Raw genomic sequence first — 22,342 nt, forward strand, 5'->3', positions numbered from 1 at the left:
AAGTATTATTTGAGAAGGTCCGGTAACACAAATATCCTAGGTGGCAAAAGTCCGGATGGATAGTTATTCATCAGCGTAGCAACAAGTCCCAACCCATGCTACCCCAAACTGCTCACACCACTCTTGTTCGCAGATTTTTGTTGTTGCAATTCTACATATTTTTCATGTCTAAACCATGTTAATATGATACCAGGGGTCATAGCCTTAACGAGATGCAAAAAATCTTGGGCAACTGAGAGTTGTCTGATCTTCCAACTAATTGATTGAATTTTAAAGTAGATTTTTCCATTTATAGACACTTTCTATGAGTTTATCAAATCAACTTTATGCACTGAGATGGTCTGATGCTTTAAAACCTGTTATGGCTGCAACCTTTTGTTCTCAATTTCCGCCTGAAGACAAACCCAAATCTAACTGCCTGTAGCTCAACCCCAGAGGCAAGGATATGCATATTCTTGGTATCATTTGAATGGAAACATTCTGAAGTTTGTGGAAATGTTAATTGAATGTAGGAGAATATAACACAGTAGATCTGGTGGAAGAAAAGAGAAAGAAAGAGCATACGTTTTCTGTTTTTTATTGTTGTAGCATCATTTTTCATATGTACTAGAATAGCCACACTGTCAAATAGGATGCTGGAGATAATTTTGATGGATAACACAAGAGGGCAACTGTAGGTGTGCAAAGTTTCAGACTGATAACTTCAGGAATGTGTGAGCTTCACGACATTTTGCATGAAGTCACCCAGGTGTCCCACACAAGTTGCCCCAATGTACCCAAGTGGCCGAATTGGTGAAATGACCTATAACTATATACAACATTGCAAATAACTATATACAACTTATCAAAAAGCAATTCTAACACACAAAAAAAATATTAAAATGTCTAAAAAAAATATTTGAAAAATATTTTTTTTTAAAACAGGGGTAGAGCGTTCAGAAGCCCTCTACACAATCTTTTGCTGCCTGTGCGATGTCCCATAGCAGTCTTTTGTGCTGTAAAGCAGAGGCAAACTGAACAACTGGTGCAGGTGATGGGGGACTTCATGTGACAAAGTACACAACGACGCCTCCATGCTTTGCCCTTTTGGCCCTGAGGTACAGTCATTCCTCACTTCCCTTCCTCCGCTTCTTTGTTCCTGTCTTCACACCTCTAGATGGCCGGGAGGGGGTAGGTGTGGAGCCGGAGACAGCAGGAGTCTGGCTGGATGAACCCGCTTCAGTGGAGGATGGGCATCTGGGCCTCCCAGTCAGTCGCTATCACTGTGAAAGAAAACATCAAAAAATATTTGTATTTTATGAGCCTTTTATCATCACATAAAATAAACAGATATGTATTGTATAGAGCAGAGGGAACAGTCACTAAGGTGAAGTTCTGTTCCATTCAACTGATGTGGGCCTGCCTTCCCCCAATGGGTATTTCATATGGTAATGGAGAGGAGTAGCAGTGGCCATTTTTTATTCAAATGGAATATATATATATATATATATATATATTCCATTTTTTATTCAAAATAAAAAATGGAATATATATACATATATATATATTCCATTTGAATAAAAAATGGAATATATATATATATTCCATTTGAATAAAAAATGGAATATATATATATATATATATCACACACACACAAACAACCAGGTTATGGGTTGTACACATTCATACACACACACACTATAGCCAATGTGTACATCACACATTTCATTGCAAATTGCAAAAAAAAAATAATAATAATAATAATAATATTTCATAAAACGGCATTAGCACTTACCAAATCCAGAAGTACGTCCTGTCCTTGCAGAAAAGCCTCCTCCTTTCGAATGATAGCTATATTCACTCAAAGATTCTTCAAATAAATCTGTATCACTTTGCCGATCAATCTCTTCTATAATCTGGTGCAAATCTGTATACTTAGACTTAGATTTAGCCATGTCTTCAATGAAATCGTTGAAAAAAACACTTTCAAAAACACTGCTTCCCAAACAGAGCTGCGCGTAACAAGTGCGACTGCCACGAATCTGCAGTCAATGGCGAGAACGGAGCTCCTTGCGCATGTGATTACAAAGAAGAAATGTTAGTCCAACCCCAAACCATTACATACTGGCGTTTACCTCAGCTCATTGGCTATCTACCCAGCTAGATTTCAAGAAGATCAGTGGTCATTGGGCAGAAATACAGTCAATCATTGAAGCTTCACTAAAATTATTGGTGCGTAAGGGAGTAATTGCTCGTTGTCGTCAAATCAATTCACGTCGGTCAATTCTCCCCGGAAAAAGAACTACTTTGTTTGACTGTGTTGCAAACATCCATAGGAATGCACTGACACCATTACTATGTAAACGGTTGTTTACAGGGGCGAATCACGCCGAATGCTCCGTAAGAAATTGATAGAGATGGAATTCACTGCACAAATAGTTTACAAAATGTTTAGATTTAGGCTATAAAAATGGATTTTATCAAAGAAAACTGCACTTCATTTGATCAATGGGATACTCAGGAAGATAAATAAGAGCAAGATATCAGAATGTAAGTCATAATTTTACCTTCAGATGTGAATGTGTAAAACCTGTCATGTGAGAAAATGTTTCTGTTCTTGATTGCTCTTCTCAAACAAAAGCATGGGATTTGTTCTCTGTAATAGCTATTTTAAATTGGAAAACGTAGTTTGATTACCAAGATTCTAATCTTTTGAAGGGTGTAAGACACTTACATTTTCAAGAATGTTTAATGTTACGAAATTGTATTTTTAGTTGTGACACTGAAATTTCCCCTGATGTTGATCCCTGTACAGGGACAGCAGCCATAACAGCAGCCATAACAGCGCACCGCTTGATGAAATAATGAAGACAACAAATGACTAGGAGGGTGTCTGACTGCAATTGACTTGATTGTGCGCAGATTTGCTGCGTGATAGATAGATCGATAAATAAGTGTACCAAAAATCCCTCATTCATTTAGGAAAAACATTCCCTAAACCCTTGCGCTCTTTACGTGACATGTATGCGTCGCAAGCACGTGACCAATACACCCTGACCTAAAGCATATCATAATCACATCACTAAAATGGGTTATAACAAACTCAAAACACATGACAGCAAAATGGATGCAGAGGACATGACAAAAACATGAAAACCGGGGAATGTTTACTTGTTGCTCAGTAGATAAAATGGGAAGTCGGATGTGTAGAATAAATTTGACTAGTTGTGGAAAATACTGGAGATGAAGAAAAATAATGTAAGGAGCAGGCACTGTATATTATGCATGCCAAACAGGTGTTATAATATCACTTTTCTGATCGTTTGGAGAATGTAAACAAATTATAAGCATACCAGAGTCTGTTGTAATGTATTTTTTTTGTTTAAGGGCAAAAACTAAAATCAGTAGCATTAATTTGTGAAAGACAAGGCTCAGTAGAACGCTAATTATTCAAGGGAGCCTTTATTGTATTTTAAAACGAAAATGCTTGATTGCATTTCAAATCCTGAATGACTCACATGCTGTGTGATGACATGAACAAATTAATTAATGTATTGATTGATACAGTATTGAAATACTGGCCTAAGAAAGTTATGGTATTAGGATTAAACAGGATGCCCTCTTTGGCCTTCAGCTCAATGGTGGTTATACAAGGCTGCTATACAAGCCTACAAATGATAACATCACTTAATATTATAATGATGGTAATAACAAAAACAACAAGGAGATCATTAAATAAATTATAAGTAATAGGCTGTTCTAACGGGGGGGGCGTAAAGCCTTATTACAGCGTAGCAAAATTTTTTTTTAAAAAGACACATTAGCCAAACTGTTTATCAAGCATGTTGTGGTTGCCAAGCCTCACGGAATCAGTAGGCTACACGTACACTCGAACAGAATCTCTTATTTCTGTAAAAAAATATTTAGTCAGCTACCAATTGTGCAAGTTCTCCCACTTAAAGATGAGAGAGGCCTGTAATTTTCATCATAGGTACACTTCAACTATGACAGACAAAATGAGGGGGGAAAATCCAGAAAATCACATTGTAGGATTTTTTATGAATTTGCAAATTATGTGGAAAATAAGTATTTGGTCAATAACAAAAGTTTCTCAATACTTTGTTGGCAATGACAGAGGTCAAATGTTTTCTGTAAGTCTTCACAAGGTTTTCACACACTGTTGCTGGTATTTTGGCCCATTCCTCCGTGCAGATCTCCTCTAGAGCAGTGATGTTTTGGGGCTGTTGCTGGGCAACACGGACTTTCAACTCCCTCCAAAGATTTTCTATGGGGTTGAGATCTGGAGACTGGCTAGGCCACTCCAGGACCTTGAAATGCTTCTTACAAAGCCACTTCTTCGTTGCCCGGGCGGTGTGTTTGGGATCATTGTCATGCTGAAAGACCCAGCCACGTTTCATCTTCAATGCCCTTGCTGATGGAAGGAGGTTTTCACTCAAAATCTCACAACACATGGCCCCATTCATTCTTTCCTTTACACGGATCAGTCGTCCTGGTCTCTTTGCAGAAAAACAGCCCCAAAGCATGATGTTTCCACCCCCATGCTTCACAGTAGGCATGGTGTTCTTTGGATGCAACTCAGCATTCTTTGTCCTCCAAACACGACAAGTTGAGTTTTTACCAAAAAGTTATATTATGGTTTCATCTGACCATATGACATTCTCCCAATCTTCTTCTGGATCATCCAAGTGCTCTCTAGCTAACTTCAGACGGGCCTGGACATGTACTGGCTTAAGCATGGGGACACGTCTGGCACTGCAGGATTTGAGTCCCAGGTGGCGTAGTGTGTTACTGATGGTAGGCTTTGTTACTTTGGTCCCAGCTCTCTGCAGGTCATTCACTAGGTCCCCCCGTGTGGTTCTGGGATTTTTGCTCACTGTTCTTGTGATCATTTTGACCCCACGTGGTGAGATCTTGTGTGGAGCCCCAGATCGAGGGAGATTATCAGTGGTCTTGTATGTCTTCCATTTCCTAATAATTGCTCCCACAGTTGATTTCTTCAAACCAAGCTGCTTACCTATCGCAGATTCAGTCCTCCCAGCCTGGTGCAGGTCTACCATTTTGGTCCTGGTGTCCTTTGACAGCTCTTTGGTCTTGGCCATAGTGGAGTTTGGAATGTGACTGTTTGAGGTTGCGGACAGGTTTATTTTAAACTGATAACAAGTTCAAACAGGTGCCATTAATACAGGTAACGAGTGGAAGACAGAGTAGCCTCTTAACTTCTTCGAGATAGGGGGCGCTCTTTAAATTTTTGGATAAAAAAACGTTCCCGTTTTAAACAAGATATTTTGTCACGAAAAGATGACTATGCATGTAATTGACAGCTTTGGAAAGAAGACACTGACGTTTCCAAAACTGCAAAGATATTATCTGTGAGTGCCCCAGAACTAATGCTACAGGCGAAACCAAGATGAAATTTCATACAGGAAATGGTCCAGATTTTGAATGCGCTGTGTTCCAATGTCTCCTTATATGGCTGTGAATGCGCCAGGAATGAGCCTGCACTTTCTGTCGTTTTCCCAAGGTGTCTGCAGCATTGGGACGTATTTGTAGGCATATCATTGGAAGATTGACCATAAGAGACTACTTTTACCAGGTGTCCGCCCGGTGTCCTCCGTCGAAATTATTGCGTAATCTCCAGCTCCATGCGCGTTTCCATTTTCTTCAGAGGAGAAAGTCAACTGCCACGAATTATTTATCATCGATAGATATGTGAAAAACACCTTGAGGATTGATTCTAAACAACGTTTGTCATGTTTCTGTCGATATTATGGAGTTAATTTGGAAAAAAGTTTGCATTGTAATGACTTAATTTTCAGGGTTTTTTCTTTTCCCAAACATGATGAACAAAACGGCGCGATTTGTCATACACAAATAATATTTTTGGAAAAACTGAACATTTGCTATCTAACGGAGTCTCCTCATTGAAAACATCTGAAGTTCTTCAAAGGTAAATTATTTTATTTGAATGGTTTTCTTGTTTTTGCGAAAATGTTGCCTGCTGAATGCTAGGCTAATGCTATGCTAGCTATCAATACTCTTACAAATGCTTGTTTAGCTATGGTTCAAAAGCATATTTTGAAAATCTGAGATGACAGTGTTGTTAACAAAAGGCTAAGCTTGAGAGCAAATATATTTATTTCATTTCATTTGCGATTTTCATGAATAGTTAACGTTGCGCTATGGTAATGAAGTTTGAGGCTATAAATAGGATACCGGATACGGGATTGCTCATCGCAAGAGGTTAAAGAAGAAGTTACAGGTCTGTGAGAGCCAGAAATCTTGCTTGTTTGTAGGTGACCAAATACTTATCTTCCACCATAATTTGCAAATAAATTCACAAAAAATCCTTCAATGTGATTTTCTGGATTTTTCGCCCCTCATTTTGTCTGTCATAGTTGAAGTGTACCTATGTTGAAAATTACAGGCCTCTCATCTTTTTAAGTGGGAGAACTTGCACAATTGGTGGCTGACTAAATACTTTTTTGCCCCACTGTACAGTGCCTCCCATCTCCTCACTTTTCTTTCTGTACATTTTACCCCTTTTTCTTGTGATATCCAAACTGGTAGTTACAGTCTTGTCCCATTGCTGCAACTCCCGTACGGACTCGGGAGAGGCGGAGGTCGAGAGCCATGCACCCCCCGAAACACGACCCGGAAGCCAGCCTCTCCAATGTGTTGGAGAAAACACGGTCCAACTGATGAATTCAGCGTGCATGCGCCTGGCACTCCACAAGGAGTTGCTAGGGAGCGATGGGACATCCCGGCTGGCTAAACCCTCCCCTTACCCCTAAAACGCTGCCCCACTCAGGAGGGCCCCTCCTCACTTTTCGTAGACAATTAACGCAAATGCTGTTTTTTCATCTCCTAACGCTGCTGCTGCATCCGCCGCATTGTTCTCAACAGCAACATGCTGGTTAACTTTGCTATTATCCACATAGCAACACGGTCTAGGAAAAGGCACCAATTCAACAGCGCATTGATGTTTCAGAACTGCGGACAGCGATCGCTATCCAACACAGGAAAAAGGGCATTTGTTATAAAATAATATTTATATTAGTGTAGTATCATTGTTCTTAGGTAATATAGCCATATACAATTGCAGTAGCATGTCTCGGTGATGGAACCGCACTATCCCCACGGCCTCCACAATGGACAGGCGAGTCTCAGACCGGTGTCTTGTACACCATAAAATATAATTTTTGCTACTGCCCTACTAAATTAATCTCGGGCGACCAACAGCCTATCGACCAATTGACAAAATGGGGTGAGCCCTAGAAGCCACATTCCGTATTGACCCTGTTCTGAGTCAGGATCCGGAACTCAGAACAGGGTTTTATGCACTAGTACATTCTATAGCAGGGATGTTCAATGTTGGTCCTATAGGGCCGAAACACTTCTGGTTTTCATCCTTACCTTCAAACACATGGGACACCAGGTGAGTGCAAATAAAAACCAGAACTAGAATTTAACAGTGCTACTCTATAGGATGGTTTCCCAGACACCAGATAACGGCCAGTACTAACCAAAAAGGCATGTGGAGACTCTCGATTGAAAGTACTTCTTAGTCCAAGACTAGGCTTAATATGGGTAAGGGAAACTGGCCATATGAGTAGACCTTTTCTTTTGTGCTACTTTTAGGATAACTGAAAAATCCCAGAAATTACTGTCATCATCCCCCCAACAGACTATAATAACAGGCTTTTGAAGCTGAGGTGGCCGTTGGTACCTCTCAGTTCCAGGGTGGAATTCCGAAAGCAAGGAAGGCCTTCGTCGACCTTGCTGGTCCTGCAGGTGACCTCGGTAGTCCGGGACGGTGAACTCCTACACACACACATTAAGCAAACAATAATAACATGATGGTTTAGACTAGTCAGTTGCACAGTGAATAGGGCAGGTCTGCACAGACACGAGACACAGCCTGTTGATAACACATGGCATGTCAGAGCAACAACACATTTCACCAAAACAGCGCTATTGCCCAAACCAATCGATAACAATTCAAAACAAAAAAAAATTAAGATAATAAAATTAGTTGTAGGGCCCTATGCATTCAGAATGCAAAAAAATACATTTAAAAAAGCCCAGCATTGCAGAATCCCTCATGTTGGATTGCAAGGGAGGAAGAGACATTTATGCCTATGATACACTATCAAAAAGGGAAACCTCTCTACTTGATGATTATTAACGATTTACACAAAAGTCTTTGAACAGCCACCGCAGAGAAGCAACAAGACACTACATCAATGCACATGTCTTCGAGCACCTTTTTACCTCGACAAACTAGAAATCAAAATCGGTTTCATTGCTTTCAAGTGAGGGCAGTGAATTGATTTAAACCTGTTTTTTTTTTTTGTTGTTTTTTGGGGGAGGGGGGGTTGAAAAGGTTAAATGCACCCGTTTTTATCTAAATATCAAATCATTTCTTTGTAACAATTAAGTACCTTGCTGTGATCGTTCTCAGCAACGAATTTCTGAAGCAATAATTTAGCTAGGACTGTGAGAGTGATCTGAGTGGGGAGGGGAAAACTGTTGGCAGAGAGGTTTGTAACTTTATTGATCTGTTAACTCATCTATGATGACACCATGCAGGCAAACTGTATCCCACCACGACAGGCCGACATTTAAGGGGGTCTTACAGCTCTTACACTAAAACGGCACTATCATAATTTTCACATTATTCCAACCTCATAGTATAATACACAGGAAATCACATTTGACTGCACTGGGCATTTTAATGGCTTCTATCAGGGAGTAATTAGCATTTCATGCCCTTTGCTATCAGCACACTGTGACCTACAAACAAACCTGAGCATGTCAATGCACTTAACAGAAAGTTCAGCCCTTCCTAGACCAAACATTTCCTAAAACAACCATTATTTTTGCCACAGACAGTTTGTAAAAACAGAAATGTACCATTGACCACTAATCTAATCAACCTAACAAATATGAAACAACCTTTGTGATCATGTTGCAATAACTGCAAGGAAAGCCGACTACATCTCTCAACTTTTTCAGACCAAATGCTAACTAATTAATCGCAAAACAGTTAGTGTCTGCACAAAAAAAAAAAAAGATAGGCATTTTAATGTATTCTCCAATAACCCAACAAATGGTCCTACACACATGCAGAAAGTTCATTTCCATGTAAAAAGATCAGACATTGATGATTATGTTGCAGTAAATGTGAAACCAGAGTGAAAGCAGCAATACTATAGGTGAACAGTTGGCCTCTGTGTGAATCAGTTCATCAAGCCCTGAGGAATGCACAACACTGAGCAGAGATAACCAAACTGATTTATAGTCATGGAAATCCAGCGCGTTCTGGAGTCTTTCATCTGACCAGGGGGAAGTGGTGGAGAGAAAAACACTCTACACTACATAGCTCTGGCTAGAGCAATGCTAAACTTTGCTAGAACAGTGGGTTCTGGCATATTCTAGGAGAGATAAAAACAGTGAAGTGTTCAGAAACACACACACACACACACACCTCTTTATAGGCTGCAGCTTTTTGTAGCTCTTTGCCTATCCATGCAAAAACATGTGTTTTACACACTGAGTAATTTTCATAACCCAAAATAAAAACATTCTCAGATGAAGTCGAAAGAGTCAGACAGAGAAATCTGACCCTCGATAGGTACTTAGCACCTCGGCCCAGAGTCGACTGTTAACATCCCTAATGTGAACAACAACGTTAAAAGTGCACTACTCAGAATTTGCTCCATCATTTCCCAGTTGCTAAAATTCGAAACAGTTCCCCTAATTTAAGTTAGTGACAAAACAAGCAAATATAGAGTAGAAAATCACGATGGGGTTTAGATCAGGGCTCTGTGCAGGCAAGCAACCAAGGACAGACGATTTCTACGCGCTTCAGTACTCAGCGGTCCCGTTCCGTGAGCTTGTGTAGCCTAACACTTCACGGCTGAGCCGTTTCCACTTCACTATAACAGCACTTAGTTGACCGGGGCAGCTCTAGCAGAGCAGAAATTTGACGAACTGTCTTGTGGGAAAGGTGGCATCCTATGACGATGTCACGTTGAAAGTCACTGAGCACTTCAGTAAGGCCCTTATACTGCCAATGTTCGTCTATGGAGATTGCATGGCTGTGGACTCAATTTTATACACCTGTCAACAACGGAAGTGGCTGAAATAGCCGAGTTTTGTATAAATAGTGTATTTCAGTACTCGTAACAACTTAAGCATTACAAAACATAAATTCGATAAAATAACCTTGTGTAACAAATAACCCTTTCATTTTTCTGTTGACCAAATTTGTCACGCTCTCACTGACCTCCATACAAAAAAGGAGTTGGCCTCTCTCTTCTTCTCTGATTATAGTGATCACTTCAGCATTAGGCGATAAATCGGTTGATCATTATATCCACAAGTGCACTGTATTAATACTAAAGCAGCCAAAGTAATTTAAAAAACTGACTTGAGAATAACTCAATTGTTGTACCTTTAGACTGTTCAAGCCACTCATGCTTTCACTTAAACACAAGAGAAGTCTGCATGATTCCAGAGCACATCCCGAGGCATGTCATCTTGAAATCTCTATTTTCCATTATATTATGGATTCAGCATTAACATGCAATAGTGAATAATTTGCATGAAGAGAGGAATTCTTGCTAGTAGGTGTGTAAAAAAAAAAAAAAAATGCTGTAAAAGATACAGTGCAGTGCCACCATTAAGAGGTTTGAGAGAGTAATAACATTTATCTGAGCTCAGTTTCTTACCTGTTGGTGGCGTGTGGTGCTGAAGGTGTACTGGACAGAGTGTGATGGGTAGCGGCTCTGCTCACTGCTGAAGCTGCCCTGGGTAGGGGGATAGCCCGAGCTACTGGACATCCTGGCTCCGGGTTGAGCTGGGCGGGCTGTTGCTGCACTGATCAGGGGCTCTGCTGGAGCATGGCTGGAGACCCAAACCACCTGACGTAGGACAGATAGAGGGACACTGGTGTTGCATGGTATACCGATGTAATGTCGATACATTTTCAATACTAGTACATGAAAAACGGTTTGGTACTTGAATGTTACTTCTGTCAAATGTGTCTGTATCAGTGCAGCCAACCCTTTATTATAGTGCACATCGTGCCTGCCTACTTACTCATTGCTAGCCTGCACAGAGAGTCTGGGCTGGTGCATGTTAACTACTGTACAGCATGTGTGGGGAGCTAACACACTTGAATAATATGACACTGCATGTAGAAATGTTGAACCTGTTAATTACTGTTCACAAAACAATGTCCATACAGGCAGAACACTTTACAATGGAAGATGATACCGGTAGCTTCCAGCTTAGCAGGCTAACTTTCCTTGCTCGCTGACAGCTAAAGCCAACATCAATTCACTACCCTAGTACCATGTTTGTGATACCGTCATGCAAGTCATAATGCTAAAAACGCAGATTTCAAAGCTGATTTCTACCAAACATTTTATTCATTAACTTAACGCGTCTATCACCCAAAGATTACCTATTGCCTCAGCACAATGAATGCCTCAGCACAATGAATGCCTCGTGAATGACGTAACTATTGGTTAAAATAATTCAGTGAGACACTTCTATGCAATGCTGTTGATCCGTACAATGCCACAACTATACTTCACTGTAGGGATGGTGCCAGGTTTCCTCCAGACGTGACACTTGGCATTCAGGCCAAAATGTTCAATCTTGGTTTCATCTGACCAGAGAATCTTGTTTCTCATGATATGATAGTCTTCAGGTGAGAATTGGCTAACTCCAAGTGAGATGGTTGTCCTTCTGGAAGGTTCTCCCATCTTTAGAGGAACTCGGGAGCTCTGCCAGAGTAATCATCAGGTTCTTTGTCTTTTTTGTTTTTGAGCAGTAACACACTCAAAAGTTTGTACACCTACTCATCAAAAAAGGGGTTTTCTTAATTTTTTTACATTGCAGAATAATAGTAAAGACCTCAATTTTGAAATAATTCATATGGAATCATGTAGTAACTGTCTGTTTTACATCCATTGAGAATGACAATAGCTCCCCAACACATTTGAAAAATCTTTCCAGCTCTCTCCTTTTTGATAACCACTCAGCGTGAAAGGGAAAAATGTGATGCTCTGATCCAGAGGCAACTTCATAAAATAGGCCGAGATGAATACTTCTCATCAGTGCTTGACGTGGACAAAAATAGGTTCCGGGACTCAATGTGGGTGCTGGTACGGTTTATATTTACAGTTGAAGTCGGAAGTTCACATACACCTTAACCAAATACATTTAAACTCAATTTTCACAATTCCTGACATTTAATCCTAGTAAAAATTCCATCTTAGGATCACCACTTTATTTTAAGAATGTGAGAGAAAATAAATCATTCTCTTTAATAGTAGAGAGAATGATTTATTTCAACTTTTATTTCTTTCATCACATTCCCAGTGGGTCAGACGTTTACATACACTCAATTAGTATTTGGTAGCATTGCCTTTAAATTGTTTAATTTGGGTAAAACATTTTGGGAAGCTTGTGGAAGGCTACCCACAATAAGTTGGGTGACCCCCGAATGGCCATTCCTCCTGACAGAGCTGGTGTAACTGAGTCAGGTTTGTAGGCCTCCTTGCTCGCACACGCTTTTTCAGTTCTGCCCAAAACTTTCTATGGGATTGAGGTCAGGGCTTTGTGATGGCCACTCCAATACCTGGACTTGGTTGTCCTTAAGCCATATTGCCACAACTTTGGAAGTATGCTTGGGGTCATTGTACATTTGGAAGACCCATTTGCGACCGAGCTTTAACTTTCTGACTGATGTCTTGAGATGTTGCTTCAATATAGCCACATATTTTTCCTGCCTCATGATGCCATCTAATTTGTGAAGCGCACCAGTCCATCCTGCAGCAAAGCACCCCCACAACATGGGAAGGTGTTCTTCGGCTTGCAAGCCTCATCATTTTTCCTCCAAACATAATGATGGTCATTATGGCCAAACAGTTCTATTTTTGTTTCATCAGATCAGAGGACATTTCTCCAAAAAGTATCATCTTTGTCCCCATGTGCAGATGCAAATAGGAGTCTGGCTTTTTTATTGCGGTTTTGGAGCAATGGCTTTTTCCTTGCTGAGCGACCATTCAGGTTACGTGAATATAGGTCTAATTTTACTGTGGATATAGATACTTTGTACCCGGTTCCTCCAGCATCTTCACAAGATCCTTTGTTGTTGTTCTGGGACTGATTTGCACTTTTCGCACCAAAGTACATTCATTTCTAGGAGACAGAATGCGTGGTCCCATGGTGGTCCCATGGTGTTTATACTTCCGTACTGTTGTTTGTACAAATTAACGTGGTACCTTCAGGCATTTGGAAATTGCTCCCAAGGATGAACCAGACATGTGGTCTACAATTTTTTTCTAAGGTCGTGGCTGATTTCTTTTGATTTTCCCATGATGTCAAGGAAAGAAGCACGGAGTTTGAAGGTTGGCCTTGCAATACAGCCATAGGTACACCCCAAATTGACTCAAATGATGCCAATTAGCTTATCAGAAGCTTCTAAACCAATGACAATTTTCTGGAATTTTCCATGTTGTTTAAAGGCACAGTCAACTTAGTGTGTGTAAACTTCTGACCTACTGGAATTGTGATACAGTGAATTATAAGTGAAATAATCTATCTGTAAACAATTGTTGGAAAAATGGCTTGTGTCATGCAGAAAGTAGATCGTCCTAACCGACTTGCCAAAACTATAGTTTGTTAAGAAATGTGTGGAGTGGTTGAAAAACGAGATTTACAATTTTATAGAATATTTTATACAATGCTGCAAGTTTGCCTGTGCAAGCATCGGGTCGGACCAAAGTTAATACGTTTCAAGTTTGTTGCAGACAGGCAATGTGATTTATAGGATCCCCCCCTTAAAATAAATTATATATATAACAATAATAAAAAATAAATCTGGATATTTTCTGCCTGCAGGCTGCAATGTTTTAATTTGTTGGCATTATGTGCATTATGTAGGCAATGGCAATAATAGTTACTTTTTAGGTTATCATTTTAGATTTGTATAGAATTTTTATTAACCACTTGACAATGATTGAGATATAAAGATGTTACTATAAATTTAACTGTTTCACAAAGATTTGCATATGTAAAACCATAGCTGGCACACAGATCGGTAGAAATTAGAAGTTAAATTGGCATTCCACATGAGAAAGGTTGCCGGCTCTTCGTATAACCTATCACCGGCAACTTCAGGAGAGTAATGGCATAATTTGCAAACGCCACCAGGAGAAGAGTTGGGTTAGGTTAAGTTTTTTTCTCTTCTTCATGTGCCCGAGGCATGTCACATTACATCAAACCATAAAGCTTCAAGCATCAGACAAGCTCAATGCATATAGTTGATTTTATTACACCCTGTGTATTTTTCCATATATAGACACAACATATTTACACATTTTGATTGGTCGAAAGAGCAGACGACTTTCAGTCGACCAAGATCATTTTTAATGAAGACAGCCCTATACAGGACGCACCTGAGCTCAATTTCAAGTCTCAATGCAAAGGGTATGGATACTTATGTAAATAAGGTATCCGTTTATTTTTAATACATTATGGGGTATTGTGTGTAGATAAGGGAAAATGTTAGATTAAATTATTTTAGAATAAAGCTGTAACATGTGAAGGGGTCTGAAAACTTTCCAAATTCACTCTATGTTCATGCTTAGTGTTGGACTTAAAGTATACAATTTCAATCACATTATAGGTTGCAGTTTTTGTTTTGTGTACCCTATTTAAATAACCTAAACTGTATCCCGCATATATACTGTGTAGAATGCTGCTACCCAATATTATGGTCAGGTTAGGGCCTGTTTTTTCCATCAATAACTATGAAACAGGCAGGGCTTCATTAAATTGATCACTAACATTTTGAAGCTGAACCATCCTCTGCTCTGCTGCGCAGTAAAGTCATATCTGACTAAGATTATAACATAAGGTCAGAAGTGCTTCAACCTCATATTTTCTTACTTCACAGAAAATAATGTTCCTTGAGTTGACTGAGTTTAGAGTGATGAAAAGTAGCTAACTGCTCTCATGTCTCTTCATTGAGCAGGGCAGCCCAAGCAGAAACGTTGCTATGGTTACTCAGACCCGCTATGAGCAGAGCGCATGCAGAGTGTGCAAGCAGCGAGTGAGTGATTTAGAGGTGCTAATGAAATGTAAAAAATAATGTTGTCACATGCGACAAATACGAAAGGTTTAGACCTTACAGTGAAATGCTTAATTACAAGGCCAACTTCTTGACGCTACCCATCCCTGTCGCGGGATCATTTGTCAGCAACCGCTGAATAGCATAGCGCAGCAGTCAAATAATAATACTAAAAAAATATTCATATTCATGAAATCACAAGTGCAATATTGCAAAACACAGCTTAGCCTTTTGTTAATCCACCTGTCGTCTCATATTTTGAAATTATGCTTTACAGCGAAAGCAATCCAAGCGTTTGTGTAAGGTTATCGATAGCCTCGCATAGCATTATGTACACTTAGTATCAGGAAGCTTGGTCACGAAAATCAGAAAAGCAATCAAATTAACCGTTTACCTTTCATGATCTTCGGATGTTTTCACTCACGAGAATCCCAGTTACACAAATGTTCCTTTTGTTCCATAAAGATTATTTTTATACCCAAAATACCTCCGTTTGTTTGTTGCGTTATGTTCAGAAATCCACAGGAAAGAGCGGTCACAACGCAGACGGAAATTCCAAATAGAAATTTCAAATGTTCACAGAAACATGTCAAACATTTTTTATAAATCATTCCTCAGGTAGTTTAAAATATACACTGCTCAAAAAAATAAAGGAAACACTAAAATAACACATCCTAGATCTGAATGAATGAAATATTCTTATTAAATACTTTTTTCTTTACATAGTTGAATGTGCTGACAACAAAATCACACAAAAATTATCAATGGAAATCTAATTTATCAACCCATGGAGGTCTGGATTTGGAGTAACACTCAAAATTAAAGTGGAAAACCACACTACAGGCTGATCCAACTTTGATGTTATGTCCTTAAAGCAAGTCAAAATGAGGCTCAGTAGTGTGTGTGGCCTCCACGTGCCTGTATGACCTCCCTACAATGCCTGGGCATGCTACTGATGAGGTGGCGGATGGTCTCCTGAGGGATCTCCTCCCAGAACTGGACTAAAGCATCCGCCAACTCCTGGACAGTCTGTGGTGCAACATGGCGTTGGTGGATAGAGCGAGACATGATGTCCCAGATGTGCTCAATTGGATTCAGGTCTGGGGAACGGGCGGGCCAGTCCATAGCATCAATGCCTTCGTCTTGCAGGAACTGCTGACACACTCCAGCCACATGAGGTCAAGCATTGTCTTGCATTAGGAGGAACCCAGGGCCAACCGCACCAGCATATGGTCTCACAAGGGGTCTGAGGATCTAATCTCAGGACCTAATGGCAGTCAGGCTACCTCTGGCGAGCACATGGAGGGATGTGCGGCCCCCCAAAGAAATGCCACCCCACACCATGACTGACCCACCGCCAAACCGGTCATGCTGGAGGATGTTGCAGGCAGCAGAACGTTCTCCACGGCGTCTCCAGACTCTGTCACATCTGTCACATGTGCTCAGTGTGAACTTGCTTTCATCTGTGAAGAGCACAGGGCGCCAGTGGCGAATTTGCCAATCTTGGTGTTCTCTGGCAAATGCCAAACGTCCTGCACGGTGTTGGACTGTAAGCACAACCCCCACCTGTGGACGTCGGGCCCTCATACCACCCTCATGGAGTCTGTTTCTGACCGTTTTGAGCAGACACATGCACGTGGCCTGCTGGAGGTCATTTTGCAGGGCTCTGGCAGTGCTCCTCCTGCTCCTCCTTGCACAAAGGCGGAGGTAGCGGTCCCGCTGCTGGGTTGTTGCCCTCCTACAGCCCCCTCCACGTCTCCTAATGTACTGGCCTGTCTCCTGGTAGCGCCTCCATGCTCTGGACACTACACTGACAGACACAGCAAACCTTCTTGCCACAGCTCGCATTGATGTTCCATCTTGGATGAGCTGCACTACCTGAGCCACTTGTGTGGGTTGTAGACTCCGTCTCATGCTACCACTAGAGTGAAAGCACCGCCAGCATTCAAAAGTGACCAAAACATCAGCCAGGAAGCATAGGAACTGAGAAGTGGTCTGTGGTCCCCACCTACAGAACCACTCCTTTATTGGGGGTGTCTTGCTAATTGCCTATAATTTCCACCTGTTGTCTATTCCATTTGCACAACAGCATGTGAAATTTATTGTCAATCAGTGCTGCTGGACAGTTTGATTTCACAGAAGTGTAATTGACATGGAGTTACATTGTGTTGTTTAAGTGTTCCCTTAATTTAAAAATAAAATAAACAGTAGTGAGGCTTTATACAGGGGGTACCGGTACAGTGTCAATGTGCGGGGGCACAGGTTAGTTGAGGTAATATATACATGTAGGTTGAGTTAAAGTGACAATGCATAAATAATAAACAGAGTAGCAGCAACGTAATAGATGGGGAGGGACAATGCAAATAGTCTCGGTAGCCATTTGATAACCTGTTCATGAGTCTTACGGCTAGGGGGTAGAAGCTGTTTAGAAGCCTCTTGGAACTAAACTTGGCGTTCCGGTATCGTTTGCCTTCCTCTGACACCGCCTGGTATAGAGATCCTGGATGGCAGGAAGCTTGGCCACAGTGATGTACTGGGCCGTACGCACTACCCTCTGTAGTGCCTTGCAACCAGAGGCTGAGCAGTTGCCATACCAGGCAGAGATGCAACCAGTCAGGATGTTCGAGGGAGCAGCTGTCGAACCTTTTGACGATCTGAGGACCCATGACAAATCTTTTCCGTCTCCTGGGTGGGAACAGGCTTGTCTTGGTGTGCTTGGACCATGTTAGTTTGTTGGTAACGTGGATGCCAAGGAACTTGAAGCTCTCAAGCCCATCGATGAGAATGAGGGCATGCTTGGTCCTCCTTTTCCTGTAGTCTACAATCTCCTTTGTCTTGATCAAGTTGAGGGAGAGGTTGTTGTCCTGGCATCACACGGCCGGGTCTCTGACCTCCTCCCTATAGGCTGTCTCATCGTTGTCTGATCAGATTTTGTGCACCAGCTGTTGTTTACAAATATAGACAGACCGCCACCCCTTGTCTTACCAGAGGCAGCTGTTCGATCTTGCCGATGCAGCGCAAACCCCACCAGCGTAACCAATTTCTGATTTTGGGCAGTGCCTTAAAATTGGTAGACGCAATCAGGCCTGGGTAGGGCCTAAATGTTGCGGGAATTTTATTTTTTATTTATTTATCCGTTATTTTACCAGGTACGTTTACTGAGAGCACATTCTCATTTACCACAATGACCTGGGGAATAGTTACAGGGGAGAGGAGGGGGATGAATGAGCCAATTGTAAACTGGGGATTCTTAGGTGACCGTGATGGTTTGAGGGCCAGATTGGGAATTTAGCCAAGACACCGGGGTTAACACCCCTACTCTAACGATAAGTGCCATGGGATCTTTAATGACCTCAGAGAGTCAGGACACCCGTTTAACATCCCATCCGAAAGACGGCACCCCGACACATGGGTAGGGCTCGGGCTTAAAATTCATGCCTGTGCAATAGGGATGTACGATATATCAGTGAACATATCGGAATTGGTTGATATTAGCTAAAAATGGCAACATCGGTATTGGCCCGATGATCGAGTTTAACACCGATGTGAAAAACCGACATCAAAGCTGAAGTGCATATCTATTGAACGTAGGTACATGACGCCACATAAAATTTTGCGCTACACCTGAAAACCAGCATTTCTAACCTAGCCCACAATGTCTGCTGTGTGGATCGAGCAGTCATTTGAAAGAGGAAGAACATATCAGCAAGACAACTCAAAGGCGAAATCCATTAACACCAAGATAATGGAATTCATTGCCCTTGACAATCAACCGTTCTCTGCTGTTTGTGATGTTGGCTTTCACAGACTGGTCGAGCACCCGTACACACAAACAAGTGAGCTATTTTTCAGAGATGTTACCCTACCAGAGTTACACAGTAAAAGCGTTACTGCTATTAGCTTCACGACATACATTTGGGCCTTTGCGTGTCAAAAAATACATTATTATTACATTATCACACTATTTGACGCGTTAAAAAAGCTGACACGTCAAATAACACAGTTATATTATAGAATGTTGTGTGTTCTGAATTTGCAGGTGCAAGCCAAGCGCCACCACTACTATCAGTAGCACTGTCAAAGCTGTACAAAAAGTCTGCAAACGAGCAAACACCGCCACGAACGACGCGTTTACAATACCACGTTGGTAATAAAGCATTATTTGTTCGACCGCAACTGCTGGGGTAGCTAGCTAGCTTTAGCTTGGTACCTAGCTAGCACCAATACAACCAGTCTGAAAACAATGACCAGTAGAAACTGCAGTCATTTTCCCTATTCTTAGCAATGGTTTAGGAATCCTTGTGAGTAAGTAATAGCTAGGTAGCCACTTGCCAGTAGTTCGCCTGTTGAAATTGAACTCCAGTTCATGAAAAAAAATAGCTAGCTAGCTACTTAACCCTGGTGCCCAAAGCTAACGTTAGAAGCAGCCAGATAGCCCCACTAGCCAGATTAAGCTGTCATTGACAGTGATCAAATCATAGCTTATTTGTCACGTGCGCCAAATACAACAGGTGTAGACCTTACAGTGAAATGCTTACTTACAGGCTCTAACCAACAGTGCAATAAAGGTGTTAGGTAAGTAAAGAAATAAAAACAGTGCAAGGATTTCCCTACCGGCCAAGCCCTCCCTAACCCAATTGTGCGTCGCCCCACAGACCGCTAAAAAAACAAAACAAGCATGTTGAGGGGAAGAAAATCTCCACAGTTGCCTTTGAGTTTTTACTTCAAAATGCTTAAAACAATAAGATGGCATAAAATGCTGCTAAAACTCTATCCAAATTCATACCTGGAATGAAGCTACACAACACCTAGCCTAAAAAAAAAAAATCTGGAACTCTAATTTTTCTGATTGTAAACCATATCTGGATACAGTTTGGAGAGGCTACAGAAAACAAATTGCGCCGACCACAAGCACAAACAAGGCCCCAGTGTGTTTCTCATGCTTGTTCTGCATGCCTACAAGGACAGCACAATAATTGTCTTCAGTTATAAAACGTAAGGCAATGCAACATCACAAACACCAATTAAAGTATTGAATGAGTCTCTTCCACTTATTATAATGAGTCTCTTCCTCATTAATATGATGTATCAAAGTCAAATCAATGAGGACATATTAGAGGAGACGAAACAGGTGAAGTGTGCACTTTGTAAATAAACGGGATGATTGGAGTCTGTATCTTTAGGCCAGCTGACAGTGAACTTGTTTACATTCTCCTCAGTAGTGAGTCCTCCATCAATACAGAACATAATATCTAATATGACTCTTATCTTTTAATACCAGTTTGTTGACAGGCAGGACCAGATGTTGAATTACAACTGCAACGACAAAACCTACTGTTGATGCTGAATAAATAACAATCAGATATTGCAACAAACCACACTAAGATCACATTAGCGCAATTTATTGACTAACCATAGATGGTGTCTCCATGAAAGATGCAAATGGTTACTTTTCGGTTTGTTGATGATGTTGGCTATACAGACGTTAATAATAATAGCTACCTAGCTACTTGGCCTACATAACATGATTACCTAGCTAGCTTAGCTAAATAGTTTGCAGATACTGCTGTATGGAGCGAACCTTTTTACATAAGGTGAAATCAATTAATAGTTATTATTTTCATAACGTATTAAACAAGATACAGCTGCAAACATCAATAGCTACTTGACAAATGTAATGCTCGTTGCTCTGGTGTTTGCCTTGTCTACTAACTGGGTAAGCTAACTAGCTTTCAATATCAATTGCTTGTTGCTGAATTAAAGTATATGTACGTTTCTTTTTAGTTTAAAATCGACGAATTAGCAATCTCCCATAAATGTGTAAATACTGCATACTTGAACTTTATAAAGTATATGAAAACATCGGATGCTGCGAAACGACAGTGTTGTTTGCTACAATTATTCACTTTGAATTCTCAAGCAAGCCGCCATCTTGCAAAGGGAAATTTGCAGCCTCGATATATTACGCTAAAGTGGCTAACATGCTAGCTAAACGCAACCCAAAGTTCTGCTCTATTCTGAAAACATGTAACTTCTGTGCACATATGAAGAGATAGACACTCACCTCACATTCGGGGAAAAAGTAACGTGTAAGAAGTAAATGTGTTCTTATTGGGTTTAAAGGGCTGATGCTTTGTAAACCCGCTGTTGACGGACAGTAGACGGGTCGTAGCAGACAGAACGCTGCACCACATTTGTCTGTCGATGTCCTGGCAGGATTGTAGAAATGGTTACATAGAAAAAAAATACAGTACTTTCATGATGTACATTTGCATATTTTCTCAGTGCTTACTGTGTGTATTAAAGATGGATTAAAACAGTGACTAGACATTAAGTCAACGTTGTCTAAACTACACGATTTTAAATATATATTTTTATTTGATATACCAAAGAGGATAATGTTGTGTAACGTTCAAACCATCCCCATAGACGAACTAAAGATCAATTGTCTTCCGCCTGACACAAAACATGCTTGTTGATCGTGATTTTTGATTTATCCAAAACGAAAATATAAGTAATAATGTGTGCACAGTTTAGATAAATAAACGTACATTTCTTGAATAATACAAATGATCGGTTGGTCGTTTACCTAACCTTCCCCTTTCTACAGAAACGGGGACACTTTCAGATGCCTAACTAACATTATAATTAGAACATTTCTGATTTTCATATCAACGGGATATTCGTTGACTTATGCCAATTTGTGTTTTTGTAATTAGATATTGTATATGGTCGCGGGTTCAAATGTCATGATGCGTTCCAGAAACAGGAAATGTAGCAAAGTAACTTATTTTAGGCGGAACCTTTGATAAATAAGACTGAAAATACGGAATGTTTATGAGAACGCCCCCCCCACAAAAAAAAAAATCATGTCTTATTTGTAATTTTTGTAGTACCTTTATCTTTCTTTGGATAAAATGCATTTACGATCAGCAGAATTCAGCAAAGTCACGTAAACAATTGTTTCAATTTGTTATGTAGAGACAAGCAATTCAACTCATCTGAAACAAGCGATTTGTCTGGCGATGTTCGAGCACTCTTTAACTGCCTATCCAGATGATGAATGCATGTTCTTTGTACAAACAATTTTAAGACTCGAGGAACTAAATGCTTCTTCATTTGTGTATCTCAATGTGGGTTTACAATAGAACATAGTTTTGATTGGTCCTTTGAGCAGCCTATGTATTCATGAAC

The 22,342-nt window shown here is 40.6% G+C and overlaps 1 protein-coding gene across 6 annotated transcripts in view; it reads right to left on the minus strand.

Annotated features, from left to right (window-relative positions):
- LOC135550704 (nuclear receptor corepressor 1-like) overlaps positions 1-21,349 on the minus strand; it is a 119,961-nt gene extending 98,612 nt beyond the window's left edge. For all 6 annotated transcript variants that reach the window (XM_064981749.1, XM_064981747.1, XM_064981750.1 and 3 more), the window contains exons 1-3: positions 21,213-21,349; positions 10,734-10,925; positions 7,727-7,821 (exon numbers count right to left, since the gene is read on the minus strand). In XM_064981749.1, the coding sequence (XP_064837821.1) occupies positions 7,727-7,821; positions 10,734-10,844 (206 nt within the window). In that variant the 5' untranslated portion in view covers positions 10,845-10,925; positions 21,213-21,349. The remainder of the gene's footprint in view (positions 1-7,726; positions 7,822-10,733; positions 10,926-21,212) is intronic.
- Between the last annotated feature and the right edge of the window lie 993 nt (positions 21,350-22,342).

The sequence above is a fragment of the Oncorhynchus masou genome, chromosome 12 (assembly GCF_036934945.1).
Source record: "Oncorhynchus masou masou isolate Uvic2021 chromosome 12, UVic_Omas_1.1, whole genome shotgun sequence".
Classification (NCBI taxonomy): domain Eukaryota; kingdom Metazoa; phylum Chordata; class Actinopteri; order Salmoniformes; family Salmonidae; genus Oncorhynchus; species Oncorhynchus masou.